Below are 25,023 nucleotides of genomic sequence, written 5' to 3' on the forward strand. Positions count from 1 at the left end.
CCATCAAAAGGATAAGAGAAAAACACTTGTATTAAACTCCTTCAAGGGATAAGGAAAAGAGAATTCAAAATTCAATTTACAAACCAGAGCAACACAATCACAAGAACAGTCAATCCCAAGCAGTAATGTTGGTTTAATACATATGAGATATAATAATAAATTGCAGACCCTGCAAGCTTCTAGTCAATGGCCCATCCAGGCAGGATTTAACAATGGTCCACCGCCTTCTGTGATGTAATATCTCCTGAGCTTTCCATAGATTTGATCACTTAATTTTTAATTTCTTAACTTAACCTGTTGGGTTAAATTCCACCGGGTGATGTTGGTTGCCGCCCCTGCATTTATTGCTATAGTTTTTCATAAAATAGGATTCCATCTTCAACACCATCAAGTTGTCACACTGTCAAAATTGAATTAACCATTCTGGTATCTTATTCCGACTCTCTTCCTGTGATTATGATGAACATCAGGGAACTTACACAACTGATCGAGATTATCAACCTGAAAGTCCAAAATAGATCCCAAACCAGACATGTTCACTTACCTTGGTGATGCTTATCCAAGACTCGAGAGTCTTGATAGCTTTCCCTGAGTGATGTGTTTTTCTGGCCAGGGCTACTCCTTCACTCAGGCTGCTCGCATGCCCGCTCACTAAGAGAGCTGCTGCTGTGTTTAGTATCTGTTCATTTGTTCAGGCAAGGAGAAGGAATGATTTCTTACAGGTATGTGACCAGTGACAATTAATCCACTTTCAATTATATCTTTCATGTGTATAGGATTTTATATTTTGCTATTTGAATCATACTGTTTAATGACATTCTGTGCTCCTTCAATTAAACTCTAGTAGGAGAAACGACAGAGAGAAACTGCCCAGTACCTTCTTTACCATCTGATCAAAAGTTATTCAAAGTTCCTTTTAATTTTTCTTTCCCCAACCCCATTTAATTTAAATTCCTATCAAAAAAGGCATTGCACAAAAGACTTACAAATGCATCTGCAATAGATCCTCTCTCCCCTGATAGAACACGCCTCAATACCTCTGCATTATACTCCGGGCCTCCTCCTCGCAAGCTTTCCAGTGTACATCGTTGCATCCCAAAATCCACTGTATGCATCATGCAATAGGGTTTGTTAGAATCTTAAAACTATGAAGTAGAAGTTAGAGAGAGAGAGTCTAAACCTACTCTGTTCATTGTTATATTAGAACTGCAAACTGAAACAAACAAGTAATGGCAATAAGTTTACATGGATCAAAAGAAAACTTCTCAATCTTTTCAGGAGTAACATCAAGAGCCAGGCCAGGTCCTGCCAACATAGGTTAAAGCAATAGGTTTGTAAGTCATCTTTCTGTAGCAAAATAGATAATAAAAGATGAGAAATAGGCCATGGAAACATCAGAGACAATGAGTACTTTTTAGATAAGAAAATCTCAAAGACTGAATCATGAAAAGAAAGGGTATTACCAAGGGGACTCATTTCATCTAAACCCTCTGAATGTACAACTAATGCTCTCTTCATGCCAAATCTTTGTAGTGCTTTAGCCATTTTTGCAACCTATGCAAGAATTTAACATTCCCTTAAATATATCATTGGAAAATTAGATGAAAATGACAATGTCATAGCAAGCTGTAACAAAATTATTGCTGAAGTTGATTTGAAACTGAAAAGGACAACATGCTTTTAATGGACAAGATAACTCAACTGATACTTATCCCAACTAAATGGGTCAGCTACACAAATCATGTGTGACCATTCAATGGACACATGGATGAAAACGTATTATATTTATATGCATATCTCTGTGGAGAGTAAGAGAAACCACAACCAAGGCCAGGATGAAACTCTGTCCCTTGAACCTGGCAATACATGTATTCTTACAGGCTTTGCAAACTTTAACCTTTTCACTTGATACTTAGGTCAGGACATTTCGGATTGGTAACTGACGACGTCAGTCCATTTTCATCAGGTAAATTGGTAATATAATTTGATTAATTGATTTCATTATTGTTTCAAAAGGTAAGTTGGTGAACAGAAGGCCCTACTGTGGCTAGAACTGAAACCTACAGTGTGCCATTCCGTTTTGATTAGTTATTTTAATCTTCGTTTTATTAGGATGTCTAGGCATGTAGATAATTTTATTGAGTCTTGTTAAGTTTCTTTCTGTGCCCTGCATAGCCTACTTTCACCTCTTTATGGAAAAGAGTTACATATCACCAACTAGAGATACTCCTCAGGTTTACAATTCAAGTCACATATCATCCGCTAGGATATGTACACATTGTGCGATGGCAAGAAGTATCCATGTGAACCAAATGTCTTGTGGTAAAGATTTATTAACTACTAAAATCTCAGAGACTCTACCATTACACAGTTTGAACTGAACTGTGAAGCTTAGGTCTCTAGGAAGTCACCTTTTACCATCGTTCATTTAATATGTAAACTGCTCTTTACTAAATTATCCCATGAAACCCAGGGAAAAAGCAGGTGCTTCTACTGTGAGATGGGATTTGATGTTTTATGGCATAATATTACTTGGTCACCACAGGGCCAATAGGCGAGGATGATTCTTCTCAGGAACGATTGATGTCCATGTCCTTCAGACTTAGATCAACTCCCTTTGGAAGATATGTTTTGTTGTGAATGGTTAATTCTGCTAGTTTATATCAAAAACATTTTCCCTTAGAATTCTTGCCCATTTAAACATTGGAAAAGAGTTAAAGAGGTAACATACTGAACTGGTGTCAAACACAAACAATATAAAGAGGTAAAAGTAGAAACCAATAGTGAAAAACTTCACTCAGGAAGTGCAAATATACAGCTGCATATAGAGTAACTAATGATCATATAGTAAACAAGACATGAAAAGAAACCTAATACTGCTATTGTTAATTATGATAGAACTTACTAGATCTTCCTTGTATACACCAACAACTGCAAAAGGTACCCGTGCTGGATTCAACATAGGACCCAAGATATTGAACACAGTTTTCACTTTAAGCTTTTTCCTCACAGGACCAACAATTTTCATTGCCGGATGGTACTTTGGAGCCATCATGAAACCAATGCCTGCTTCCTTTACACATCTCTCTACCCCCTAGTTCCATGATAAAAAGAAAAAAAAATGAAAAATAAAAGAATTTTAATACACAAAAGTTCACCTGTTTATAGAATACAAGAAAACTGCATTAAATTGTTAAAGAACAATCAGAAGTCCACTTTAGAGTTTCTTTATCTTCCTCTTTGAGAACTCCATAACCAAAAATTCACCTCATGTAGTTGCAAGAAACTGAACACTAGGCATTCTCATGTGAGGCCTGTTACTATTGTACAAACTCTGAAAATTGTTGATCAGATATTGCATGAAATAACCTCAAAGAGCATAAGTGAGAGGAAATTGTCAGCTATAGTCTAGATAGGGATACTGTGATAGAATTCATAAATAAGAATCCATTATCTATGTCATTTAATACTCGCCATGCTTTTATTAGAAATTGAAAGCCAATAAAACAGAATTTTTATTCAAACACACTGGATATCTAATATGTTATATAATTTCAAAATACACTTGCAACAACAAATTAACACTGAGTTTAAATATGTCACACGGGTAAAAGTAGGCATGACAGAGTTTTTCACCTGAAACATAAGTGGACGCAGGTCTGACAACCATTCCAGGGAGTCTAGGTAAAATAGTCTATTTTGTTGTATGAATAAAGCTAGGAGTAGGGTGATACAACTCATGCATTTTTTGTTCCATTGGACTAAACTGGATCCTCTGCAGAACCAATTGAAGAACTAACAGACATCACAAATATTGTACCTTGACAACATTGAGGTTCAACAATTACAGCTGGGAAACAAATAAGGCTTACAGTTTTATGGTCTGTTGCAGTAGGGCTGTCTCTTGATAACTTTTTCAAACTTCCCATACAAGTAATGTAAAAAAGGTAGTATTTCGGGTTTGGAACCGTTGAGAAGTGCTTCTCCAATTCTTAGAATTTTAACAAAGAAAACCATCATGTTCACATCATACACTTAAATACACAAGACCATTTTATGGGTTTACCAATTAATAACAAAGTATTTATACTGTTCAATCATACAATATACAAGACTTTTTTTGGGTTTACCGATTAATAACAAAATATTTACACTTACCTGGGGCTCCAAGTCAATGACAACTCCCAATGTTTCCAACACATCTGCACTTCCACAAGCAGAAGAACTGGAACGGTTTCCTTGCTGCAAATCAGAGATAATGTCACCTTCTTCCTTTCATTTATTTATTTATTTATGTTCCCCTTAACAGTTATAGACAAATAGGGATCAAACTAACAACATTTTCAGGAAAAAATATCTTATGAAAAAGGAGATATCACCTTTGCAACTTTTGCACCAGAAGCTGCAGCAAGAATTGAAGCACCAGTTGAGATGTTAACTGTGTTTGCCCCATCACCACCTGTTCCAACAATGTCAACTACATCACCCACATCTTCAACCTTCACACAGTGTTTGATCATCGCCCTTGCCAATCCAACAATCTGCACATCAAAACATCTATTTATTACATCAAGATAAGTGAAACTACAAGTGTATTTAGAACTTCACACATTCTTTTAATTGCCCCTTGTCTTAATCCCCAAAGTTCTTCAAGTTACAGTTATAAAAGGGTTTTCAAAAATAATTTGAAAGTGACATCATTATGTAATTATCAAAAAATGTCATTGGTCATCATAATTGTCAAGGCATTACCTAAGCGGGCGCTTTGGTGTCCAGGTGCCTTGACAACTAGGGTTGCCTTTCGTCCAGGCCCCCTCCAACATCTTGGGTCATCTAGACGTTGTGACAACTATGATTGTCATGCACATATTTCAAGTACATATGTAAAATGATAATATTTACCCTCACTGAAAAAAATGTATGTAATACTAAAAGGGCAAATAAGTAAGGTTACAAATTATTTGGCACCTTGCGGGATTAAGTTCCATTCATCACATATTTACCAGAAAATACAGAGGACTTACTTCTTCAAACGTTTCCCCTTTGGCTCTCAAGAGAACAAGAAAAGCACTGATCAATGCTTCATTGGCCTTATTCAATAGAAACTCAAGAGAGGCCTCAGCCTCGTCCTCAGATAAATCTATCTTAGTTATCAGAGATTCAATTAACTGCAAAACCACAGAGGAATCTTCCATTTTACTAATAAAACTAAAATTGAAGGTAATACACCAGGCCAAAATTAGCAAACAACTTCCAAACCTCCTTAAAGGATACTATAGAATGCCCTCCTGGACTGTGCAAAACACTTGGCGCACTGGTCACAGAAGCCGTTAAGCCCTTTTGCTTGATTTGACCGGCCGAAGCATTGAAAAAACATTTCCGGGTCCCAAATGATTTCCCTGGAGGACTGAAAATGCCAGCATGAAAAGCCTGAATGCGGACACCAAGAGCTGTCATTACCAACTCTCTCAGAAATCTAGTCTGCAGCCCTTTGAGTCGAAACTACAAGATAGGATAAATATATGGGATGCCCCCGCAACAGCAATGATGATCAAGGTTCGAGAACCTGTGAAACACGTGATCAAATCGCCTGAGTAGCCGACAAATAGGCAAAGTAATGAAGAAACACTCAAAACGTTTCGCGTTGTGACCTGCCGCACAAGTTCTGTAGATAATGGCCCAGAAGGCCAGAACAACATATTTGTGGTGTTCTGGAGGCAAATTCAATTTTGAGAAGAAAGAAGATTGAAAAAAAAAAAATGGAGGAAAAGAAATTGAAACATGCAAGGGATCATCGTTATTCCCCAGTAATAAAATTCGAATCTCCTAATCCAGGAAAAGCGCAAAGTCGGATATTGCATTGATTAGTGGAGGAGGCGAAGGCATGAATCACCAATCTATCCGATACAGTAAGAATTAGAGAAAATATTTAGAGCTTTGAATGTTAAAAGGATTCAAGATTAGATCATACCTTCAGTCTCGGTAGCAATAAGACTTCAATTAATAGATTGTGGCTTGCTTTCTCAGAATTTGCTGAAACAGTTCGAGCAAAGAGTTAACCTAGCCCAGTATGCGAGGAAGAAGAGGTGGGCATTTGCAGCTTTTGAAGCTTTTAGACAATGGTAAGGTCCTAGAGATTGCAGACCACCGAATGGTAAGAATGCCACGTCCCAGCTAGGAAGGAGTGACCTCCATTACTGGCTTGTTAAATAAATAGTAAATGATTTAAACTGAAAAACAAATTCCCTCCAAAACAGCCAAAACTGAAACTCTGGAATCCCCTTGTTCACAACAACTCTCTCTCTCTCATGTTTTTCCTTCCAAGCTTTAGAGCTTTTCTAGACCATTACCTCCCACCATATGCGACCAGAAAAGGTTTGTGATCCAATTCATCTTTACTTGATCTGTAGAATATGATTGGGCAGTAGGATTTTATTTCTTGTATTCTAAAGTGGTCCATATAATTACCATTGGGTTTGTATATGTTTGGGTCGGGTTTTAAATCCACTACATGTACATGGGTACTATTGTAATTGTGTAAGGATTGTACTTCTTAGGGTTTCCAATATATTGTCTTTATGGAGAAAATGCTAGATACAAGCAAGGGATATCACATTACTTGTAGATAGTTTAGGTTGTGAACACACATAGATCTCGAAAGAAGCAGATCTCATTCACTTCGGATCTTGTGAGTGGTACTGATATCTCTGATCAGGTTAGAGTGGTAAGAGATGTAGAGCCACATCAGGTGCTGCGACAGTGAGCTTTGCGGGGGCAACTAGACAAGGATATGGACAACGTCGATTTGGGGATTGGACAAGCAGAGACAATGGTGGAGTTTGCAAAATCGACATCAACACTAGTCTTCTGTAGGGTGGCTTGCAAAATCCAAGGGATTATGTCTTGTATTCTATTGTGGTCCACATAATTATTATTGAGCTTGTATATGTTTGGGTTGGATTTTGTATTTATCACATGTACATTTTTACCCCCAAAAAAAAATATATTGCATGTACTTGAGTTAAATTTGTAATTGTATGGTGATTAGGGTTTTTAATATATTGTCTATGTATGAAAAATCCTAGATACAAGCAAAGGCGATCACATTGTGAGTTAGAGAGTGGTATAGCATGTTTTTTCTGGCTTAGTGAAAATTTCTCTAGTTATCTTAGATTGATGTAAACATTTGTGACGAGGCACATTAAATTCATCTTATTATATATTATGTATGATTGTTTGCTTGAATTTTTCCTCTTGGTTGCGCATTTATCCCCAACACACATCTACTCCTTACCTTTGTTTATTTCTACAAGATGAGCGAAATCAAACACATTTGTTCTTTTTATTTACTTTTGTTCGGAATACATCTCTCCATTTTTCAGTTTGTATAGTGGGGAAAGCAAGAAACACTTGAGAATTGCCCCCTTGGATCGTCTTAACACTCGTTGTAGACATTTGAGCGTTAATCCAAAAGCTATGGGCCACACTCCCTTGTTGGTTTGGTCGATGAGTGAGTAATTGTCAAGGTCGAGTCAGGGTTGACAAGGAGCCTTCCGTAATCCAAAGAGAGAGGAAACCAGCATATTGAGATTTTCACAAAAAGTATTTTGGAAGGGTTTTCTGTCAAAGCTGATTGATGCTTTCAGATAATCAATTTTCATGGATTCTATGGGGAGTCTTTGATGTTCTTGTAGTGCTTCCGCCTGCTCTTTTTGGAAGTTTCTTCTCCATCCCGGAGATCATCGATGAAAAAGGTAATTTTAAGATTACAAGAAGGTTGTCTAACCATGTCTGTTACTTTGGATGAAAATCCTTGTATTTCTAAGTTAATGCCCCAACAAGCCATTGGAAATCCTAATACGATAACCGTGAATTGGTAAACACAGGATGCATCACCATAAAGAACAGTTGTACAACATAATTTGTTCCACCAAAAACCAAAAAACATACAACATAATTAACCTCCAGAGCTTTCCTTCTAATATAGTCGAATGACGCTAAGAGCTGATAATTTACTTGAAACTTGCAAGAAATTGACAACTAACAGTAAAAGAATGGAAGTTCTAAGGACATTATATTTGGAATTAATGATTTTATGCTGCAGCAGTGATGTAATCAATTGCTTGTTTGCATATGCCGGTCATTGTCTCTGCAGGTCCATAAACCTGTAAATGGAAACAAGAAACAGGAATAGTTTCATGAGAAAATCTTCTTATATTCTACAAAACTAGTGGCCTCAGGAGGTTGTTTCTTCATCGTTGTATCTATAAAGGGAAAAATCTACTGATATCCAAGGTAGCTTTTTCTCACCTCAATAGGAATGCCAATTTCCTCTCCAAGCAAACGCATTTTTTCGAGACCTCTCTGATAATTTGGACCTCCTCGCCTCACAAATATATGCATTTGTGCTGCTTTGAGCTTTGTTTCCTGTCAAGCCAGTGCAAATTCCAATGCTTGTTTATTAAAAGGTAGGAAGATGTTGTACTGCAGTAAAGCGAAAGAGATTATTGGCTTACCTTCTCCCTCAATGCTCTAATTATTCCATTAAATGTAGCAGCAACATCAGTGAAATTAGCTATTCCTCCTCCAATTACGAGAGCTCTCTTGCGACCATCAGGATTTGCAGTTGCACACTGTAGATAGTTACATAGTTCACACATGACATCTAGGACCAATAAGTTATTATATAGTTCATACATGAAAGCTACAGCAAATGAGTAATTATATCATTTAATGTGTGTGCCAAGCTTTACATAAGACTAAATAGTTTAGTCAAAAACCAAAAAATGTCAATTCATAATTAGTGTAACCAAACTTGTGGGACAATTTGGTAACATTACCTCTCTTTCTTTGGGATTGTAATGAATAATTATGTTCTATAGCACACCAGTTAGCCAATTATGCCAGGACTACTAAAAGAGCCAGTTCATCAGGTCTTACAAACATCGACAGTCTGGAAAAACTGGGATGCAATTTCTTCTCCACCATTAGTGTATTAAATGGATCAGCATCCAAGAAAAAAATAAATAAATAATGGGACAATTGCAGAAATACAAAGACACACACACACACACGCAGAGACTTACATCAATTACAACTCTGGCATACTGCAACACCTCCTCTTCATTCGGGGCTCCACTATATTCAGCATAATTCCCAAGCTCAGATGCATAGCCAAGATCCCCAACCTAATTAGTAATTAAGAATCATTCTCCAGCATTTAAGTCAATAACGAAAAAGGAGGGTAAGTAAAAACTGGGAATAAATCTGAAATATGAAGAACAGCTGTACCGTATCTGCATAGATGACGCTTGCACCTCCTCCGGCTACCATTGTCCAAATTCGTCCTGTTGGATTCAAAACTGTGAATTTCAAAGATGCACTAGTCTGCAGACAAAGAGCAACATTCACTGCATCAACTGCTTTGTATAATAAAAATGCAAGACGAATCCTTATGATGTATAGATGCTTTAAAAAATAAATTTCAAAGGTGCGTTTTCACAATTGCACAGTTCTGATGACTACAAATGAATTAGAAAGCATCAAAGATCCTCAATACAAAAACCAATAAGCTAAACAGGAAAATCAAATTGTGGAGTGTTGCTGAAGTGCTGAACATTAATGGCATGGGCAAGTTGACCTAGGCTTGAAAAGAAGGGCGTACCCAGTGCACGAGGCTCCCACCACTGCGGGGTCTGGGGAGGGTCATAATGCACGCAGCCTGACCCCTGCTTTGCAGAGAGGCTGTTTCCCGAAGTTGACCTATGCTTGAAAACACGAAACAATGTAGAGTACTAAGGTTGAGATTTAAGGGGCCTCAACTAATTCAGTTATGTTCGTATGAAACTGCCCACCCCCTTGATAAAATATCTAACAATCTGTGGTCTAGATTAAGACCTGCAAACTACTAGTTTCATGCTGTAACTATTATGTACACTTCCATTATTGGGGACTTCAAGAATCTACCTTTTCATCAAGCCCATGGACAAATCTTTCCGTCGGACTCATTACTCTTCCAAATGGCATTGGAAATTCAATATTGCCCCACCTACAAAATAAGGTGATATCTGTAATCAAACTAATCTACTACACTAAACCATTTTATATACTGTATAGGAGGAAAAATCAACAAAAAACATGGTAAGAATAAATTATACTTCTTAAAGTTCTTGAAAGCTGCAGTGTCATCCAGCTCGCCTCTCATATCTAAAGGATAAGGCTTTCCATCAATCAGAGTAAATGGATTCATCTCTAGGAAGGTGAAGTCTAGATCTGGTTGCACAGAATTTGAATGTCAATGTTCAAATAAAGTAGTTCCAAGAATTCTAGTGGGATTTCAAAAACTGGTACATTATAAAAATCAGGCATAGCTACAAATAAATCCATAAAAGGTAAAAAGCATACCTACAAATAGAGTGAAAATTACTCTGATAAACTCCTCAACTTTATCCTTGACCTGGATCAATTAAATGTGATTTAGTAATTGCCAATTTCCTTTTCAGAATCATTTTTTTTTTGGTTGTGGGGGGGGGGGGGAGGGGGGATAGGAAAAGGCGTTGTGTAATTGCATCAAATGGAGATTACTCCTTGCAAAGTGCACTACATGGAAACAAACTTGGATGTTGAGAAACAAAAAATCTAGACCACTATTAAAGCTTTGAACTCAAAGTTTGACTAATGTAATAGGTCCCAAAATTTCTACCATTACCCAGAGGATACAGATCATCAGTCCACTTGGTTAAATATCAGAAGGAAATTACCTCAAGTGGAAGGGTTGCAATTAGTGGAGCACATGTTTCTGATGTGAAGGACGTACCAGTTGGGACAAATATGGTCTTTACCTGGATAAAGACAAATATATTCAGCAATTATGGAAATATGCAATAACAAAGATTAGATAGCGACGGTATAGTATGCATTTTAGAATCACAATAATTGAATTAGCAGATAGCTAGCACTTCCAATCCACATAGTTTTTTGTTTGTATTACCTCATTTGATCGAGTTATTACATTTAAATTTGTTCTTCTCTTCACACAACTAGAAGGTTAGACAATGTAGATTCATGAATCTATATATGTAAAGAAAACCAAGGTACATGTGCATAGCATATGTTCATTTGCATTTTATTATTGAATATGTTTGTGGTTGTTGTGTATGTGTCAGTTAACAAATAGTAAGTTTAAATTGTGCATACCTTATCCCAGTTTTCTTCAATTTCAATTCCCCCACATTCTGAAAAGCTTACACTGCACCCAAGCCGCTCCGAAACAATATTAAGATAAAATTCTTCATTGTGCGGAACAAATGGTTCAACGATGAATGTTGTTATTGGTCCTTTGCATCCTCCCATCTCCACCTATGAACACAAGAAGGAGAATATAAATATAGTAATAAAATTTGTTACAGAATTGATGCATTGAAAGGAATATCTATTCCCACCTATGAAAATCAAGCTGAATAAGTTCATTGAATAATTTAAGTACCTCTTTTCCAAGACGCTCTTTGACAAATGTAGCAACCTCAGCAAAATCAAGATTTAGGGCAACTAAACCACTTTTCCCACGCTTCCCAAACAACATATCAGGCTTTACAACAAGTTTTTCTGTCAAAACCCAGGGTTCTTTCTCTGCTAGCTCATTGAGATCAGTCGATTCTGTAATCTAAGGCATCAAATAGAAAATAAATGCATCTTAAATGTCAAATAGAGAATTCAATCCCAGCTAAGCTTTCATTGGCCTCTTTCAAAACTAGTAACAAAAGAGAATAAGAAAATTCATCATCAAAGAGTTAAGCATCATAACCAAGATTTTTATACTTAATGTAAAACTGCTAAACAATAGGTGCATACATAAAATTCACCACACATAGAACTTTCATAATAAGCCAACAGTTCGGGGGGGGGGGGGGAGGTGGGAGGGGGAATACTTTTAGTTTCCAACTACCAGATGCTTATTTTAAAAGTTGATGGAACCTTTGACACCAGCACTGGAATAGCCAGATTTGTTGTCAATGCACCTCCAAACTCATAAATAATTTGGGAGAGCTGTCGCCTAGTTAAGGTCATTTCTCAGTCGCTAAAAAAATCAAGCAATCAGACAAGTAGATCTGAGAACCTGATAAATGATGCTCTGCCTCCATGGCTCATGTACTTCAAATTTCAGGACACATATTGGTCAATGAAACAATGTAGAATATTGCCGGTTAATATTTTTTTGGGGAGGGTGGGGAGGGAGGGGGGATAGAACCCAGTATGAGCACATTTCCTGAATAAACTGTGACCATATTCGTCTGGTGAGTAATTCAATGGATTGTATGTCTTCGGAATTCATTTTGCTTCATATGGTAATTATAAATGCTTAATATGTATCTTGTAGATTAGAATTCTGTTTGGCAGAAATCATGTTACATTACCATGAACATTTAGTTAATTTAGTGTAGTTAAACATCAAGAAGCTGAAATTGATGAATTGAGGTTAATAGAGCAATCGGCATTGCCAACCAATTATATTACATCATTCCTGGACTTCAGAAGCAATAATGAATGATATCGATGTTGGAAAGGTGTCCATGAAATCGATATAAATCAATCAACAATCGAGACGTCCTATCATTAACTAATCCCCCTCCCCCCACCCATCCAAACTAAAAAAGGGGAACCATGTTGCGAAATCAATGCTCACATGGAGAAGATTTACACACCTGCGCAGATTTAATGCCTAATTCTGTACCGGAGAGCCTCTTAAAATGCTCCTTCAATTGCCTCTTCGAATCATACTCTCTGATCTTCTTCCGTGCCATTTCGACCTACATCCACGAGACCTAAACTAATCAGAGTGAAATTTCAACCTAGATCTACAGAAGTTCATGAAGAAAATTGAAAAATCCACCTAAAGAGCTTTTTTTTCCCCCTCTAAAAAGCAATGGAACATTTTTTAAATTGAAGAGTAGAAAAGACGGTAGTTTTCAAGCTGAAACTGGTGACAAATTTAACGATGCAGAATCAAACACAAATCACAAGACGTAAACGGAGAAAACTCATTTACCAAAAAAAAAGGGAGAAAACTCAGATAAAGGAAGTAGAGTTCCAAGTAAGAAAGAACAAGCGATCTGAAAACGGAAAACAAAACGGTATGGACGAACATTAGATCAAAGATGGGGGAAGGAGAAGAACAAACTAACCTGAGCGAGAAAATGCGGATGCAACTACCTGAAAGATGCACCGAAAAAATGCAGAGCGAGCGAGAAAGAGAGAGGGAAGGGTAGCAACCAAAATGAAATTTCCTAACCACCCGTAGTCTATTTATAGAGATGAGAAAAAAATTCCGTTATTATTTGTTCTTTTTTCAATCGCGGGAAATTTTATATGTCCTCCTGAAAAATGAGGACACCTAACCGTTAGAGAACGAACGAAGATCAACTACCTCTCTTCTTTTTTAGCGTCACAGTGGATTCTAGTGAGTGATCCTGAAGGAGGGTGTTGGACGGTACTTGTACAAGGACATGACTGGTCTTTTTTCATGGACAAAAGTCGTTTTCCACAATTTACTAGGTTTAAAAACTTGGAATCGGTAATCGAATCGGTCAATTCTGATTCAATACTTGTCGCTCCTGTCAGTTTTTGGCTGATTTTGATTGGTTCAATCGATCCAATTTCGGTTTTTGAAACCATGCAATTAGAGATCTTTATGATCTGCGGTTTCTTGCCTGGTACAGTTCCTGCAATTCCTCTTATAAGGGAACAAGAATGAACACCCTACCCCTTGCCCGGGTGGAGTCCACTGCCCCTCTTATTAGAGGTACTAAGAAATTGTACCAGACAGGAAATCACAGGAGATATTTTTCCATGCAATTAACACTTCTTGACACCGGAGATTACAGGACGAGATGGAAATGCTGGCAATGGATTCAATTCGGTCAAGCCCCCAGATATTAGGGGTTGCATTTAAAGTCATTGGGACAAATCGGCCCAGCTCGAGTTGGACCTCATAATGTTTGTAAATTGAGAGACTTTTGAGAGTTCGAACTTGGAAGTTGGAACTAGGGGTGTCAAATGATCTGTTCAATTGGGTTTTGATTATTTTTTTTCGGTTTCTTCATATAGGGCTAGATCGAAACTGGACTGATAAGGTGTTCGGTTTACAAAAATAAAAGTGAAATCATGGCCATCGCAATCTCGATCTTCCATATATGAAAAGAAAAAGTGTAGTATTTCACCAATGAAAATAATTAGAAAAATACTGAAGTTCATTGTTTTTCCAAATTTCAGTTTAACCGGTCTTATCGATTAGTCCAATCAATATATAGTTTTAGGAACCTAAGCAAATACCAAATCAAAGCTTCCTAGTGTGGGGAGAAATTTGCACACCATACGAGAACAGGTGTTCTAAAGAAAAGTATCATCCAAATAGGGCCCATATTTTTAAAAGCAAGTGAAAAAAAAAATAGGAAAAAAGAATGTTGTCTGCCAACGCCCCTATGCCCTCTCACATGGGGCACTAAAATGACCACCACTCCTTTGGATGCTTGTTCGTGCGCTCCCATTAAGTCCTGTGTTGGCGCAAAGGCCACACAGCCTGAAAGCAAACCTTTTTGCAAGAAAATTTTAAAAAAAAAATCATGAAAAAGGGTAACTGCACATTGGTGGCATAACAATCTTTTTCCCTTAAAAAAATTACAAATAAAAAAAAAACATATTTGTTCATATAAGATTAATGTAGGTTGTATAGTTGTATCATTTGATTGCTCTATTTGAAACATAAGATAATGATAATGATATTTTAGAGGATGGATCGTGTTTTACATCATCCATGGTGAACTGATGAGAACCCAAATATTTGGCACATGAATCCATTTTTTAACTTCCAAGCAATATTTTTAATTGCATTCATGTTAGAGGAGAAGTGTTGCTATCAAAGAAGATACTAATCTTGGTCCGATTGATTTGTTTGAAAGACAAATCCTCAAATAGAGCAGGAATGGATTTGAGGGTGGAAACATCTATGTTGGATCCCTCTAGATGTTTCAAAAGAGTTGAAACAGCTACCTTTGAGTTTAATGGAGATAGAATATGCAAAAAGTTTACAAATTGTATCATAGGGGTGTCAATGGGGATTACCTTCAACTAAAAAATTTTTAAAAAACCCCCCCTCAGGTTGGGCCCCCCCCATAAACTCTCTCTCTACAATTGCATAGCGATGTCCTACCTTAATGGGCCTGGAAGCTTATAGGGCTCTGACTAAATAACAATCTGTCGGTGACTCTTTTTTTTATGGTCCTGATCAAAATAGTAGATGATCTACTCTTTTTATGGGTTCCTAACTTCCTGATGATGATGACAAATCTAGTAGTTGTCTATGTCTAATTCTCTTCTGTTTTTTTTTTTTTTTTTTTTTGTCAAGAAAATACTTATATTAAGTATATAATATATATATATATATATATGTAATATAATACCTATAATTAATATAAAGAAGTCGGGATGTCGGGCCGGGCTAGGCTAGGCCCATGATCTAAACCCTGACCCGACCCGAACCACCGAGTCGGTATAATCGCCAAACCCGACCCGCCCTCGGGTCAAAAAATCGGAATTCGGGCCGGGTGGCGGGCTCGGGCGGGTTCGGGCCAGCAGACTTTATTGACACCCCTATTGTATCATACCAAAGATAGTTAAATCCAAGAAATTCAAAAATTGCTCGAATAAAGCCCTAGGTAAGTCGATTTTTGACATATCTATCTTTAAAGCAAAATATCTTGTTTTTCTTCTCTTGTTTTTCCTAAGAAAATGGAAGATTTCATGAGCAATTACAATATTGTCGATAATTTGCCTACTTGATGAAGTGATATGAAAGAATTTTAAAAAGGTTTTAATTTATTTGCAAGAAGTTTAACAATAATTTTGTAATAAACATTACAAAGATTAATAGGTCGAAAATCTTCGACACCAGAAGCATTGTCTTTCTTAGGAATAAGAGTGACAAGTGTTTGATTGATTCTTGAAGATAGAGATTGTGACTCAAAAAATGCTCTCATAACCTTAAGTATGTCCGGTTTAACATCAGCATAATTAGATTAGTAAAATCCAAAATAAAGGAAAAAGATCCCTGCTAGGCTGAGTGTCTACACCTAAACACAAGACCACACAAAATGACCGCTATACCCATGAAATGAAAAAAATCCTACACCAATTGATGCTCCTTCACACACTCCCATTGGCCCCCCACATTAGTGCATGGCCACACAACCTGGCCACCAACGATCTTCTACTCAATAATAAATTAATGGGATAAAATTCCTTGCACTAGGGGCACAAGGTACACCCAAACACATGGGAGATTGACGAAATAACCGACCCACCCCCTGAATGACCCAAATCCCGCCCCTGTTCCGCCCCCATTTGTTTTTACTTGATGTTATCAAGGACCGAACCTCCTTAATGAAGGTCTAGACTTGCCATGTGGTAGATCAAATCAGGCTTGGATTTTATAGATAGGTAAATCCTAAGGTCTCCTACTTGCGTAGACTCCAATGATGATGGATTACATATATAAGAGGGTATGGTAGGTGGGTGGTTTCATGTTTACCACTAGTATGTGATTTTGTTCTCAAAGGCGAACCACATACCTACCACCTAAAGCAACATTTTAAGGATGTGAAATCCCTACAAACTAATGAAGGGTTATACAACCACGACATCACACCATCACAAGGTTTTGTGACCATATAATATAAGGCCATAAGATTTGATTTACAACATGACAACGATAAAACATTTTTTGCCAATTGAGAAAAAGAAATAATCCTATAATCTCAATCAAGACCTGTAACTGCAAAATGGAAATTAATTCACTGGTGTATCTCTCTGGGTACAAGTAAGAAAATTGATCATACTGAATACTTAACTGGTGAAAGTCAGAGTCTATATTTGGTCCAACCAAGAAGCTGAACAAAAATGCATACTCCAAAACTTCATTACTACCTATGGAGCTATCTCAAACCTTGATAGCATATTTCCTCATTGGGAAATACATCTCTCTCTTCTTCTCCCTCTCACTCTTCAGTGAATCCTGAAAAGAAAAAAATGAAAACCAAGATCCAAATTAGAAGCCAAACCATTTAACTTGATATATGTAATTGTGAACACATAAGCCTCCTTCACGCTTGGTGTTTGACATATATGCACTTACCAAAAAAAAAACCCCACCTGCTGATGGTTACCAAAACACAAATAATCTGTAATCTAATTGTTTCCAAAAAAAATGTCCATTATTGTAATCTATTATTTATGGTGGTAGATCGGACAAGAATGAAATATTCAGGATCCATCCATATCCATAAGTGATCCTACCATGTCTGGATCCAAAACCCCAATCCAAACACCCCCCCCTCCCTCCAAAAAAATAAAAAATAAAATAAAACCATACCAGCTCTCCCAAACTACCAAAACACAATGCTTAAAGTAAATGAAGCAGACTGACCTAAGCACTCAGAAAGATTTCATTTCAGCAATGTGTTTTTCATATAGAAAATTAAATTAAAAGAAAAGACTTTGCTGATTCATTCTCTGTTCCTTTTCCTCAATAGTCTACAGTTCACAATCATAGCTAACCAGTGACATCTTTCACCAGTCCACTTTGTGGAACATATCATATCCTTCTTATTTCAACGAACTCTCCAAAAGGTTGTTCACAATCACCAAGCTTTGTTCAAAGAAAAACCTTCACCAGCTCCGAACTAGATTTGACATCTCATGCATCCTCTAATACCTAACCAATCCGGTTGGACTAGCAAACCTTTTACACTATCTACCATAGAAATACAGATGAATATTAAGAGAGGGATGGAGAGACTGGTGAGTCTTAATGTGAATACAATGTTGTTAAAATGACTAGGGAACCCTATAAGATAGGAGTCTCACGTAACAATCTATGTTAATAAACACCTTTTGCTAGACACGGATGCACATGCCTGAAGACTGGTGGACAAATTTAATCAGTTACCCACCCCTTCTCCCTAAGCAATCAACATATCAGCATTGAGTGAAGGGAGAGAGAGAGAGAGAGAGAGATTACAATTAATAAAACATGTGAACAAAAAAATCATTAAAACACCAACACTACCATATCTGGTTAAAACATCCACCAATCAAATGCATAGTAATTAAGCATCCCACAACCAGTTCACCAATCACTACTTCAAATAAGTAAACAAAAAACACACACAAACACATTGACATGTGTGTATTTTATTGTGCATCTTAACGGTGACATCGTCATGTAAAGCAAGTGTATGGATTATGTTAGTCAGAAGGGGTATTACAAGGCGCCCATTCATCACGTAAAGCATGGGAATTGTCTAATAATATAGACATCACCCGTAGAACCTTCCATTTTCAACTGCTTAGTTTCGTAGGTGAAACTTTCACTACACTTTGAAGCAGTTGCAGGAAGAGCAAGTGCCCAATGAGAAACAGCGGGCAAAGAAGTAGAGACCACAAACAACCATAGGTTTTGATAATCACCAACACAAACAATGAAGAATCAACTCATCCGAAAAAATGAATGATAACTATGCACATAGAAGCTTCACACACCACCCAGGAAACAATTCCCATATAATTAGCATATTTTTGTGTGTATATTGGGGGGGGGGGGTTGAGCTCGGGTCACAGAAAGAAAAGTACAGAACATAGAAATATACTACAATCTATGTTGACTGGCAATAATTGAATGATAAGATCAACCATGCCCTTTAGCAGCCATGCTCTATCATTTCCTCTTAGTTTCAATCAATTTCATCTTGATATTAAATTTCTTTTGCCCCTAAATAATTCCATGATAATTCCCATTGGCTTTGAAATCTCATAAGTTATAAATGTTCAGGCAAGTTTCATCTAACAAAAGCCCAAACATGCCTTTTCCCTAATACTTTATTTCTTCAATCCAACAACGCTACACAAAATGACCCAATTGATGAGTAACGTACATGCAACATAATTATAACCGACATTGGGTTCCATGGTGTTTATCTCAGAGGCCGACATAAATAATTTATCAAACCACGAAGTTATCAGTTAGGAGTAAGAATCAATCGAAAGGAAAGCAATTAAACACCTGATGCTTTGTGAGGCGACGCCTAATTGCACGGGTCTTCTTTGGTCGAAGATCCAATGGAAGAAATTTCTTATTCTTGTATGCTTCTCTCAAAGCAGCCTTCTGTTTCTGGGAGATGACTGTAAGCACACGAGCAATAGAAAGCCTAACAACCTTTCTGCAATGCCAAATAAGAGATATAAACATATTAATCGTCAAACCACTACAGTAGAAAATAGAAAAGCATAACGCGAATAAGCAAAGCCCATAGTAAACACTCACATCTTAGAGAGCTTGTTAGGTGCACCTCCAGTGACCTTAGCCACTCGAAGCAGGGCAAGCTCAGCCTTGAGCTCCTTGAGCTGGCCTAGAAGATCTGTCTTCGACTTGGTCCGGAGCTCATGGACTTTAATTCTCGCTGTTCATAAAATCGCAGCAACCGAATAAAAAGCAAAATCCAGCGAATTAATAGAAAAAATGGAAGACACGAGCATACAGTATATCCCACACTATAACTAGCAGATATAATCGATCAAACACCAAGAAGCCTATGAAAATAGTATTGATCGAGAAGAAAAACCCCAGATTTGAACATTATAGATCCTTCTTCTGTTGGAGGACCTTATAGAAAACCCTAATCATATGAATAAACCCTGAAGTTGTAGCTTTGATCATACAAAGTTGCAGACTCACGAAATCAGCTAGATGATGCTTACCCATTTCGAGCTAATCGATACCAGCCAACTGAGCTTCGCCTCTGCGATGTAGCGCCTTGCTGATTGCGGTTGTGCTGTTTATTTATAGTCGGTGAAGTCCTTAGGGTTCTTAATAGTGAATGACGAAAATGTCCTTGACTGGGGGTGAGACTGGGAAAATCTCTATATGTGCCAACCTGCAACCCATCTCTCCAATTTCGTAAATTCAAGTAAAATTCCATCAAAATTTTTGCTATACCCATGCCACCGTTCTTCAACGATGCCCAATTGCCCATTGGGCCTTTAGCTCGCATTGTTTCATCTTCTCTCGGTGACGGTTTTGAAGCTTTATTCTAAGTAAAGAATTGTGCTGAAGTTCATCGAAGAGAATTCTTGACCTTGAGTTGTTCATGGAATCGACCAGAGGTTCAATCTTATATCCCTTTTAAGTGTTTGCTGTGACAGAGTGTCCAATCATGGAGACCGCAGAGAAACCCGAAGGAACCGTCTATACTGTGAGAATCTCTCCGTCTTCAAACTTCTCGCTTGAAATTTCTTTCTTATTCATCTTTAATTAGTTTTCCTTCTTCGAATTCACCATATTTACAAAGTTTGATATTTTTTTCCATTTTATATGTGGATTTGCACATTTGATTGTATCAAATGCTGGTGTGGTACCATTGATACTCTTACTTGCGTTGAAATTGTTTATTTACTGAAAGGGAAATGAAGTTTTCAAATTTAAGAGTAGTTATCAGTAATTCATACTGCATGATTGGAGTTTCAGAATGTAGTATGCACCGTGAGATTTTATACGCTATTTCTTTTATTTATTCACAGAATGGTAAATATTTCCCTATTTCTGCCAATGCATAGATTGTACTAATTTCATGAACTTCTGCTTTGTTTTTGAGTGTCCCTAAACCTAGTTTGATTTTGCCATGCTTAGCTTTGGGAGCGTGTGTAACATGGATATTGCAATTTTATGGATCTAAATTAAGAATTTGGAGCAATTGCAATTGCAAGAACAGTTTTAATAGTATGTTTTCCTTGTGTTTACCCTATGCCTTGAACAAAAGTACTTGAGCCAGTGGAATATCCATTTTTGTGACCACAGTCTCAGCAGGTGATCTGAACTCCTTAATTAGATTGTTGTTTTTCAAATTTTTTGCTCGTCTCATCACATTTTTCTTCACATTTTTAATGATAAGCAAAGTAAAATATATGAGAAAAGAAACATGGAAGGACCCCATTCACTACAAATTTCTGCATGTGAATGCTTTCTGTATTTTTATGGACTCCTATACAAAGAGTTATACCGCTGACTTATAGAGTGTCAATTGGTCGGTTGATTTGGTCTGGTTCCAGGGTGAGAATGGGTGATTCCGAAACCAAACCAATAAGGGTAGGTTCAGTTTCTGTCAGTTTTGGTCCGGTTTTTCATGTAAATCTATACATAATTATGGGAAAAAGACATAAATTTTTTATGGTTTTTGGGTTGTTATAGGTTTTTTATTGGTTTGGGTTCAGCTTCGGTCTGATTTTCTGCCGGTTTGGTGTGGTATAGTTTTCAGCCAGTTGCATGATAACCCAAACTGAAGATGGCCCAATAAGGAACGGTTTGGTTTGGTTTGGGCTTTTCGGTCAGTTTGATCGATTTGACCGGCTCGGTTCAGCCTTTAGGGTTTGACACCCCTATTTATAAACACAATTTTTTTTGGGCGTACCCAATGCACGAGGCTCCCGCCACTACGGGGTCTGGGGAGGGTCATAATGTACACAGCCTTACCCCTGCTTTCGCAGAGAGGCTGTTTCCACACTCGAACCCGTGACCACTTGGTCACAATGGAGCAACCTTACCATTGCACCAAACATAAATTAACATAAACTCGTGTTATCTCAATAAGGTGTGTTGTCGCCTTGGACCCTAGAAAGAGCCTGGACACCTAGGCAGTGCCTAGGCGACTCATTGATAACTATGGTTATTATTTTGAAAACCATTTTTTACCCCTAACTTAAAGAACTTTTGGGAATTAGACATGGGGCCATCAAAATAAGGTTACAAGTTCTAAATACAACGATAGAGGTGTCATTTAGACAGTCCCTTCAAGTAGACTTGTATTTATTTTCAATTTTCTCTTACTGATAGTAATGTTTAGCTGTAACAAGGACTGCCCGAGTGGTTTGGTCTTTAATAAGAATAACCAGAGTCTTCATGTAGATATAGAAAGTAAAAATTTGAATTTTTAGTCTTGCAGTAGTGGAGGATGATATCCTGAATAATTAATAGTGAAGCTTTGTGCCATTTCTTGATGGTGCTTCAACTTTACATGTTTGATTATTAGGGTACTATCTAGGAGTGAAGTTCCTCCAATCATAGTCTTCATGCGTTAACTCTATGTTTTCCCCCATTGAGGGATTATTTTGTCACTAGTAGCTTAGTCTTTGTTTATTTATTATTTTCTTTATCTTTGTGATTGTCGTGTGTAGTTATGTGTGCATACTAATTACAGTAGCCACAATGACTGTGCATTGTTGCCAGCTAATCCAGATGCACTTTTAGGTTATTCTTGTAGGAACTAAGGCAGAGGAGAAGAAATGTTGCTACTCGTACCAATCAGTCATTCATAATGATCTGATGAAGTAACAACTTGAGGGGGATAATCTCAATTCTCAAGGCTTGCCTTGTGTTGTCTGCTGGATGAGTTTCAAATTTAAATTTTTTGAGAGAGATATCATGGGTGCCCTTGGGAAAACAAATGCTAATGCCTCCAAACCACCTCTCCAGGTGTTTATGACATCTAAAATCCCCATATGATATAAAGTGATTCAGTAGCATCACTGATGATGCCAATATATCCTCGATCTAGCCTTCCCCTCTCTCCCTCAGAATCTCCTTATGCTGTCTTTTGTTATAGATATGTATTATATGTTGATCCTAATTTATCCCAGATATGTTCCTCTTCATCTTATTTATTTTTCATGTAACTTGCTTCTTGTCTTTTGTAAGAAGTGATAGTTAACTATCAGTTGGCTACGGCCTCCATGGAACTGAAAGTTTGTTTCAATCATGTAGGAGATCTTTCCATAAAGAGACAGCTTTTGCTTTACTCTCTCTCTCTCTCTGTGTGGGTCTTTATGATGTGTTGGATGCAACTCAACTAAGTCTTATCCCAATTAAATGTGGTTGGCTACAATGATTCTAATTCTTCATTCAATTCTATTCAAAGCCATTTTGTTGTCAAACCTAATCCATGCATTTCTTCTTGCATCATTCCTCCTAAAGTCATTTTAGGCCTATCCCTTGCTCTTTTAGCTTCTCTAGACTCTGTCATATCATCCTCATTTCCAGTGCAGTTGAAGATTCTTTGCACATTACCACGCTACCTCCTGAAATGAGTTTCTCTCAATTTATCATGTAGCAGTGTGCTACTCCTAAATTACCTTGATTGTGTTAATTCCTTATTTTGTCTCTTCTAGATGTACTACTCATTCATCTCAACATCTTCATCTCGGCTACACTAATTTTATTTTATATGCTATTTCTTTACTGCGAGCTATATATTTTTGTTGGATGATGAAGAAATTTTAGAAAAAAAAAATGGTTAAGCACACAAGCAAAGACATAATCTCGTATACTGTAGAACAACGAGCCATGAATTTTTTAGTACCTCACATATAGGCAAGTAGGTGTCCATCTTAGATGATTTGCTATGCCCCTGTTTTTTTCTCATTTTCACTGTTGATTAGTATTTGTCTGGTGATAACTAAGAACATGGATATTGTGCTCAAAGAAGTATTGCTGCATTGCTCCTTTATCTTGTTTGCCTCAACATAATATTGTTTTTGCATTGAATTTATATTATTTCTGTAAGCTGCTGATACCATTTGGTAAACAGAGAACTCCAAGACTGGCGGGTACTGTGAACTGGGGCACTGCTACAGTTATTGGTGTGTTTGCTGGCATGCTATATGGAGGAAGCAAGGAAGCAGCTGCATCTGTTGTAAGTTCATATTTTTAAACTCTGCTTTGTGTAGATCATTGTTTCCTGGTTATGACCTTTGATTTTTCTGTTTACTTGGATAGTCATGCTTCTTATTCTGAGCCCTCCCCTGCCTAGACAGGCAAAGTCCGAAGAAATCTAGGAATGGGGAAGGAGAAAGGGGCTGGGGATAAGAAATGAGACCTGTGGGTATCTCTAAAAGATTCCAGAGATGAAAGCTTGAATTTTAGATGACCGAAAGATGAAAATTCTGATTCCATAGGAAATATGACACCCATTTCTTTTGCTAGTAATTATCTGCTTTTGTTGCATGAATAGTGATAGTGGGAATGGTAGTTATTGTACGCATTCCACTTAAATTCTTAAGTGGTGGTTCTGAAGTTTGCTGATTTCAGATTCTTTGATTGATACTGTTGATTAACATGCTATGCAGCTGGAACCTTCTTCTTTATTTCTTTTAAAACCATTTTTTTTGGTGGGTGTGTGTGTGTGTGGAAAGAGAATGAATTGTGTTAGTCTGTTAGAAGGAATAGGGAAGCCCCTCTGTACAGGCAGGCTGTGAAGAGAGGGAGCTTATTTCATTGTAACCTGGAAATTACTTCAAATAGATCAAAATGTTTTCTGATTACAGTCCATATTTATTTTGGTTTGATCCTCCGAACTATTTTTCTGTTTCTGCAGAGCAAGGATGCAGAAGTTATGTTGAAGCTTGGGAGCACTCCAGACAAGCGTGAGCAGTACAGGTTAATGAGAGATGCAATGGAAAAAAGGTTCATCCGGGTTACTCGTGGATCAATAGTAGGTGGTGTTCGTCTTGGCATGTTCACTGCTGCCTTTTGTGGCTTGCAGAATCTGCTTGCTGAGAAACGGGGTGTTCATGATGTTTACAATGTCGTTGGAGCTGGTTCAGTCACTGCTGCAACATTTGGCCTCATCAGTAAGCAATCAATGCTCATTGACTAAATTTCACTGAGTGGTTGACCTTTGCTTTATAGTATCCTTTATACTCAATAGCTGAGCTTTCCAGTCCTAAAGGCTCTTCTAGAGACTCCTAATAAGATGCTTGAATAGCTAGTGTTTTCCCATAATGTCCAGAATGGCCTATATTGGTCAATGTTTTAGAAGGCGAAGGTGTGAATCATGAAGTGTGTGCCTCGTCTATGTCAGACTTTTGCTGTGTGAGTTTCAAGGATTTAGAACTCGGAGTCAAGATACAGGATCAGATCCGCCTTTG

The 25,023-nt window shown here is 37.4% G+C and overlaps 3 protein-coding genes across 8 annotated transcripts in view; 1 reads left to right on the forward strand and 2 right to left on the reverse strand.

Moving 5' to 3' along the window:
• Nucleotides 1-117: 117 nt before the first annotated feature.
• On the reverse strand, nucleotides 118-6,046 carry LOC122656990 (anthranilate phosphoribosyltransferase, chloroplastic-like). The gene is made up of 11 exons (XM_043851716.1): nucleotides 5,972-6,046; nucleotides 5,260-5,566; nucleotides 5,025-5,168; nucleotides 4,380-4,541; nucleotides 4,159-4,242; nucleotides 2,906-3,094; nucleotides 1,464-1,554; nucleotides 1,246-1,305; nucleotides 987-1,105; nucleotides 545-679; nucleotides 118-448 (listed from the first exon to the last, which is right to left on the reverse strand). The coding sequence occupies exons 2-11, from the start codon at nucleotides 5,455-5,457 to the stop codon at nucleotides 404-406; spliced, it is 1,227 nt and encodes a 408-aa protein (XP_043707651.1). The 5' UTR covers nucleotides 5,458-5,566; nucleotides 5,972-6,046; the 3' UTR covers nucleotides 118-403.
• LOC122656991 overlaps nucleotides 4,717-25,023 on the forward strand; it is a 23,873-nt gene continuing 3,566 nt past the window's right edge. For both annotated transcript variants that reach the window (XM_043851717.1, XM_043851718.1), the window contains exons 1-4: nucleotides 4,717-4,727; nucleotides 20,093-20,300; nucleotides 23,685-23,789; nucleotides 24,471-24,726. In XM_043851717.1, coding sequence (XP_043707652.1) covers nucleotides 20,262-20,300; nucleotides 23,685-23,789; nucleotides 24,471-24,726 — 400 coding nt within the window. In that variant the 5' untranslated portion in view covers nucleotides 4,717-4,727; nucleotides 20,093-20,261. The remainder of the gene's footprint in view (nucleotides 4,728-20,092; nucleotides 20,301-23,684; nucleotides 23,790-24,470; nucleotides 24,727-25,023) is intronic.
• Nucleotides 7,880-19,858, reverse strand: LOC122656988 (60S ribosomal protein L35). 5 transcript variants are annotated; one of them, XM_043851711.1, is made up of 12 exons: nucleotides 12,702-12,815; nucleotides 11,486-11,662; nucleotides 11,197-11,358; nucleotides 10,761-10,841; nucleotides 10,405-10,456; nucleotides 10,158-10,272; nucleotides 9,967-10,048; nucleotides 9,292-9,387; nucleotides 9,087-9,188; nucleotides 8,517-8,633; nucleotides 8,311-8,427; nucleotides 7,880-8,165 (listed from the first exon to the last, which is right to left on the reverse strand). In XM_043851711.1, exons 1-12 carry the CDS (start codon nucleotides 12,798-12,800, stop codon nucleotides 8,094-8,096), a joined length of 1,272 nt encoding a protein of 423 aa, XP_043707646.1. In that variant the 5' UTR covers nucleotides 12,801-12,815; the 3' UTR covers nucleotides 7,880-8,093. The 5 variants fall into 5 exon arrangements, with proteins under 5 accessions (XP_043707646.1, XP_043707647.1, XP_043707648.1 ...); XM_043851712.1 differs by lacking the exons at nucleotides 8,311-8,427; nucleotides 8,517-8,633; nucleotides 9,087-9,188; ... (6 more) ...; nucleotides 11,486-11,662; nucleotides 12,702-12,815 and adding exons at nucleotides 16,997-17,065; nucleotides 19,112-19,268; nucleotides 19,373-19,508; nucleotides 19,807-19,858; XM_043851713.1 differs by lacking the exons at nucleotides 8,311-8,427; nucleotides 8,517-8,633; nucleotides 9,087-9,188; ... (6 more) ...; nucleotides 11,486-11,662; nucleotides 12,702-12,815 and adding exons at nucleotides 16,997-17,065; nucleotides 19,112-19,268; nucleotides 19,373-19,508; nucleotides 19,807-19,858 and having other exon boundaries at nucleotides 7,880-8,185.

Source organism: Telopea speciosissima, chromosome 3 (genome assembly GCF_018873765.1).
Source record: "Telopea speciosissima isolate NSW1024214 ecotype Mountain lineage chromosome 3, Tspe_v1, whole genome shotgun sequence".
NCBI lineage: Eukaryota > Viridiplantae > Streptophyta > Magnoliopsida > Proteales > Proteaceae > Telopea > Telopea speciosissima.

Excerpts from the sequence above, each read along its gene's own strand:
- LOC122656990 (XM_043851716.1), bottom strand. The coding sequence starts at position 5,457 with ATGACAGCTCTTGGTGTCCGCATTCAGGCTTTTCATGCTGGCATTTTC. Across the intron at positions 4,542-5,024 it reads AAGGGGAAACGTTTGAAGAA|ATTGTTGGATTGGCAAGGGC; the intron begins GTAAGTCCTCTG and ends TTTGATGTGCAG. Across the intron at positions 449-544 it reads CTTGGATAAGCATCACCAAG|GAAGAGAGTCGGAATAAGAT; the intron begins GTAAGTGAACAT and ends TCATAATCACAG.
- LOC122656988 (XM_043851711.1), bottom strand. The coding sequence starts at position 12,800 with ATGGCACGGAAGAAGATCAGAGAGTATGATTCGAAGAGGCAATTGAAG. Across the intron at positions 8,634-9,086 it reads ATGCCAGAGTTGTAATTGAT|TGTGCAACTGCAAATCCTGA; the intron begins GTAAGTCTCTGC and ends AACTATCTACAG. Across the intron at positions 8,428-8,516 it reads TTAGAGCATTGAGGGAGAAG|GAAACAAAGCTCAAAGCAGC; the intron begins GTAAGCCAATAA and ends CTGGCTTGACAG.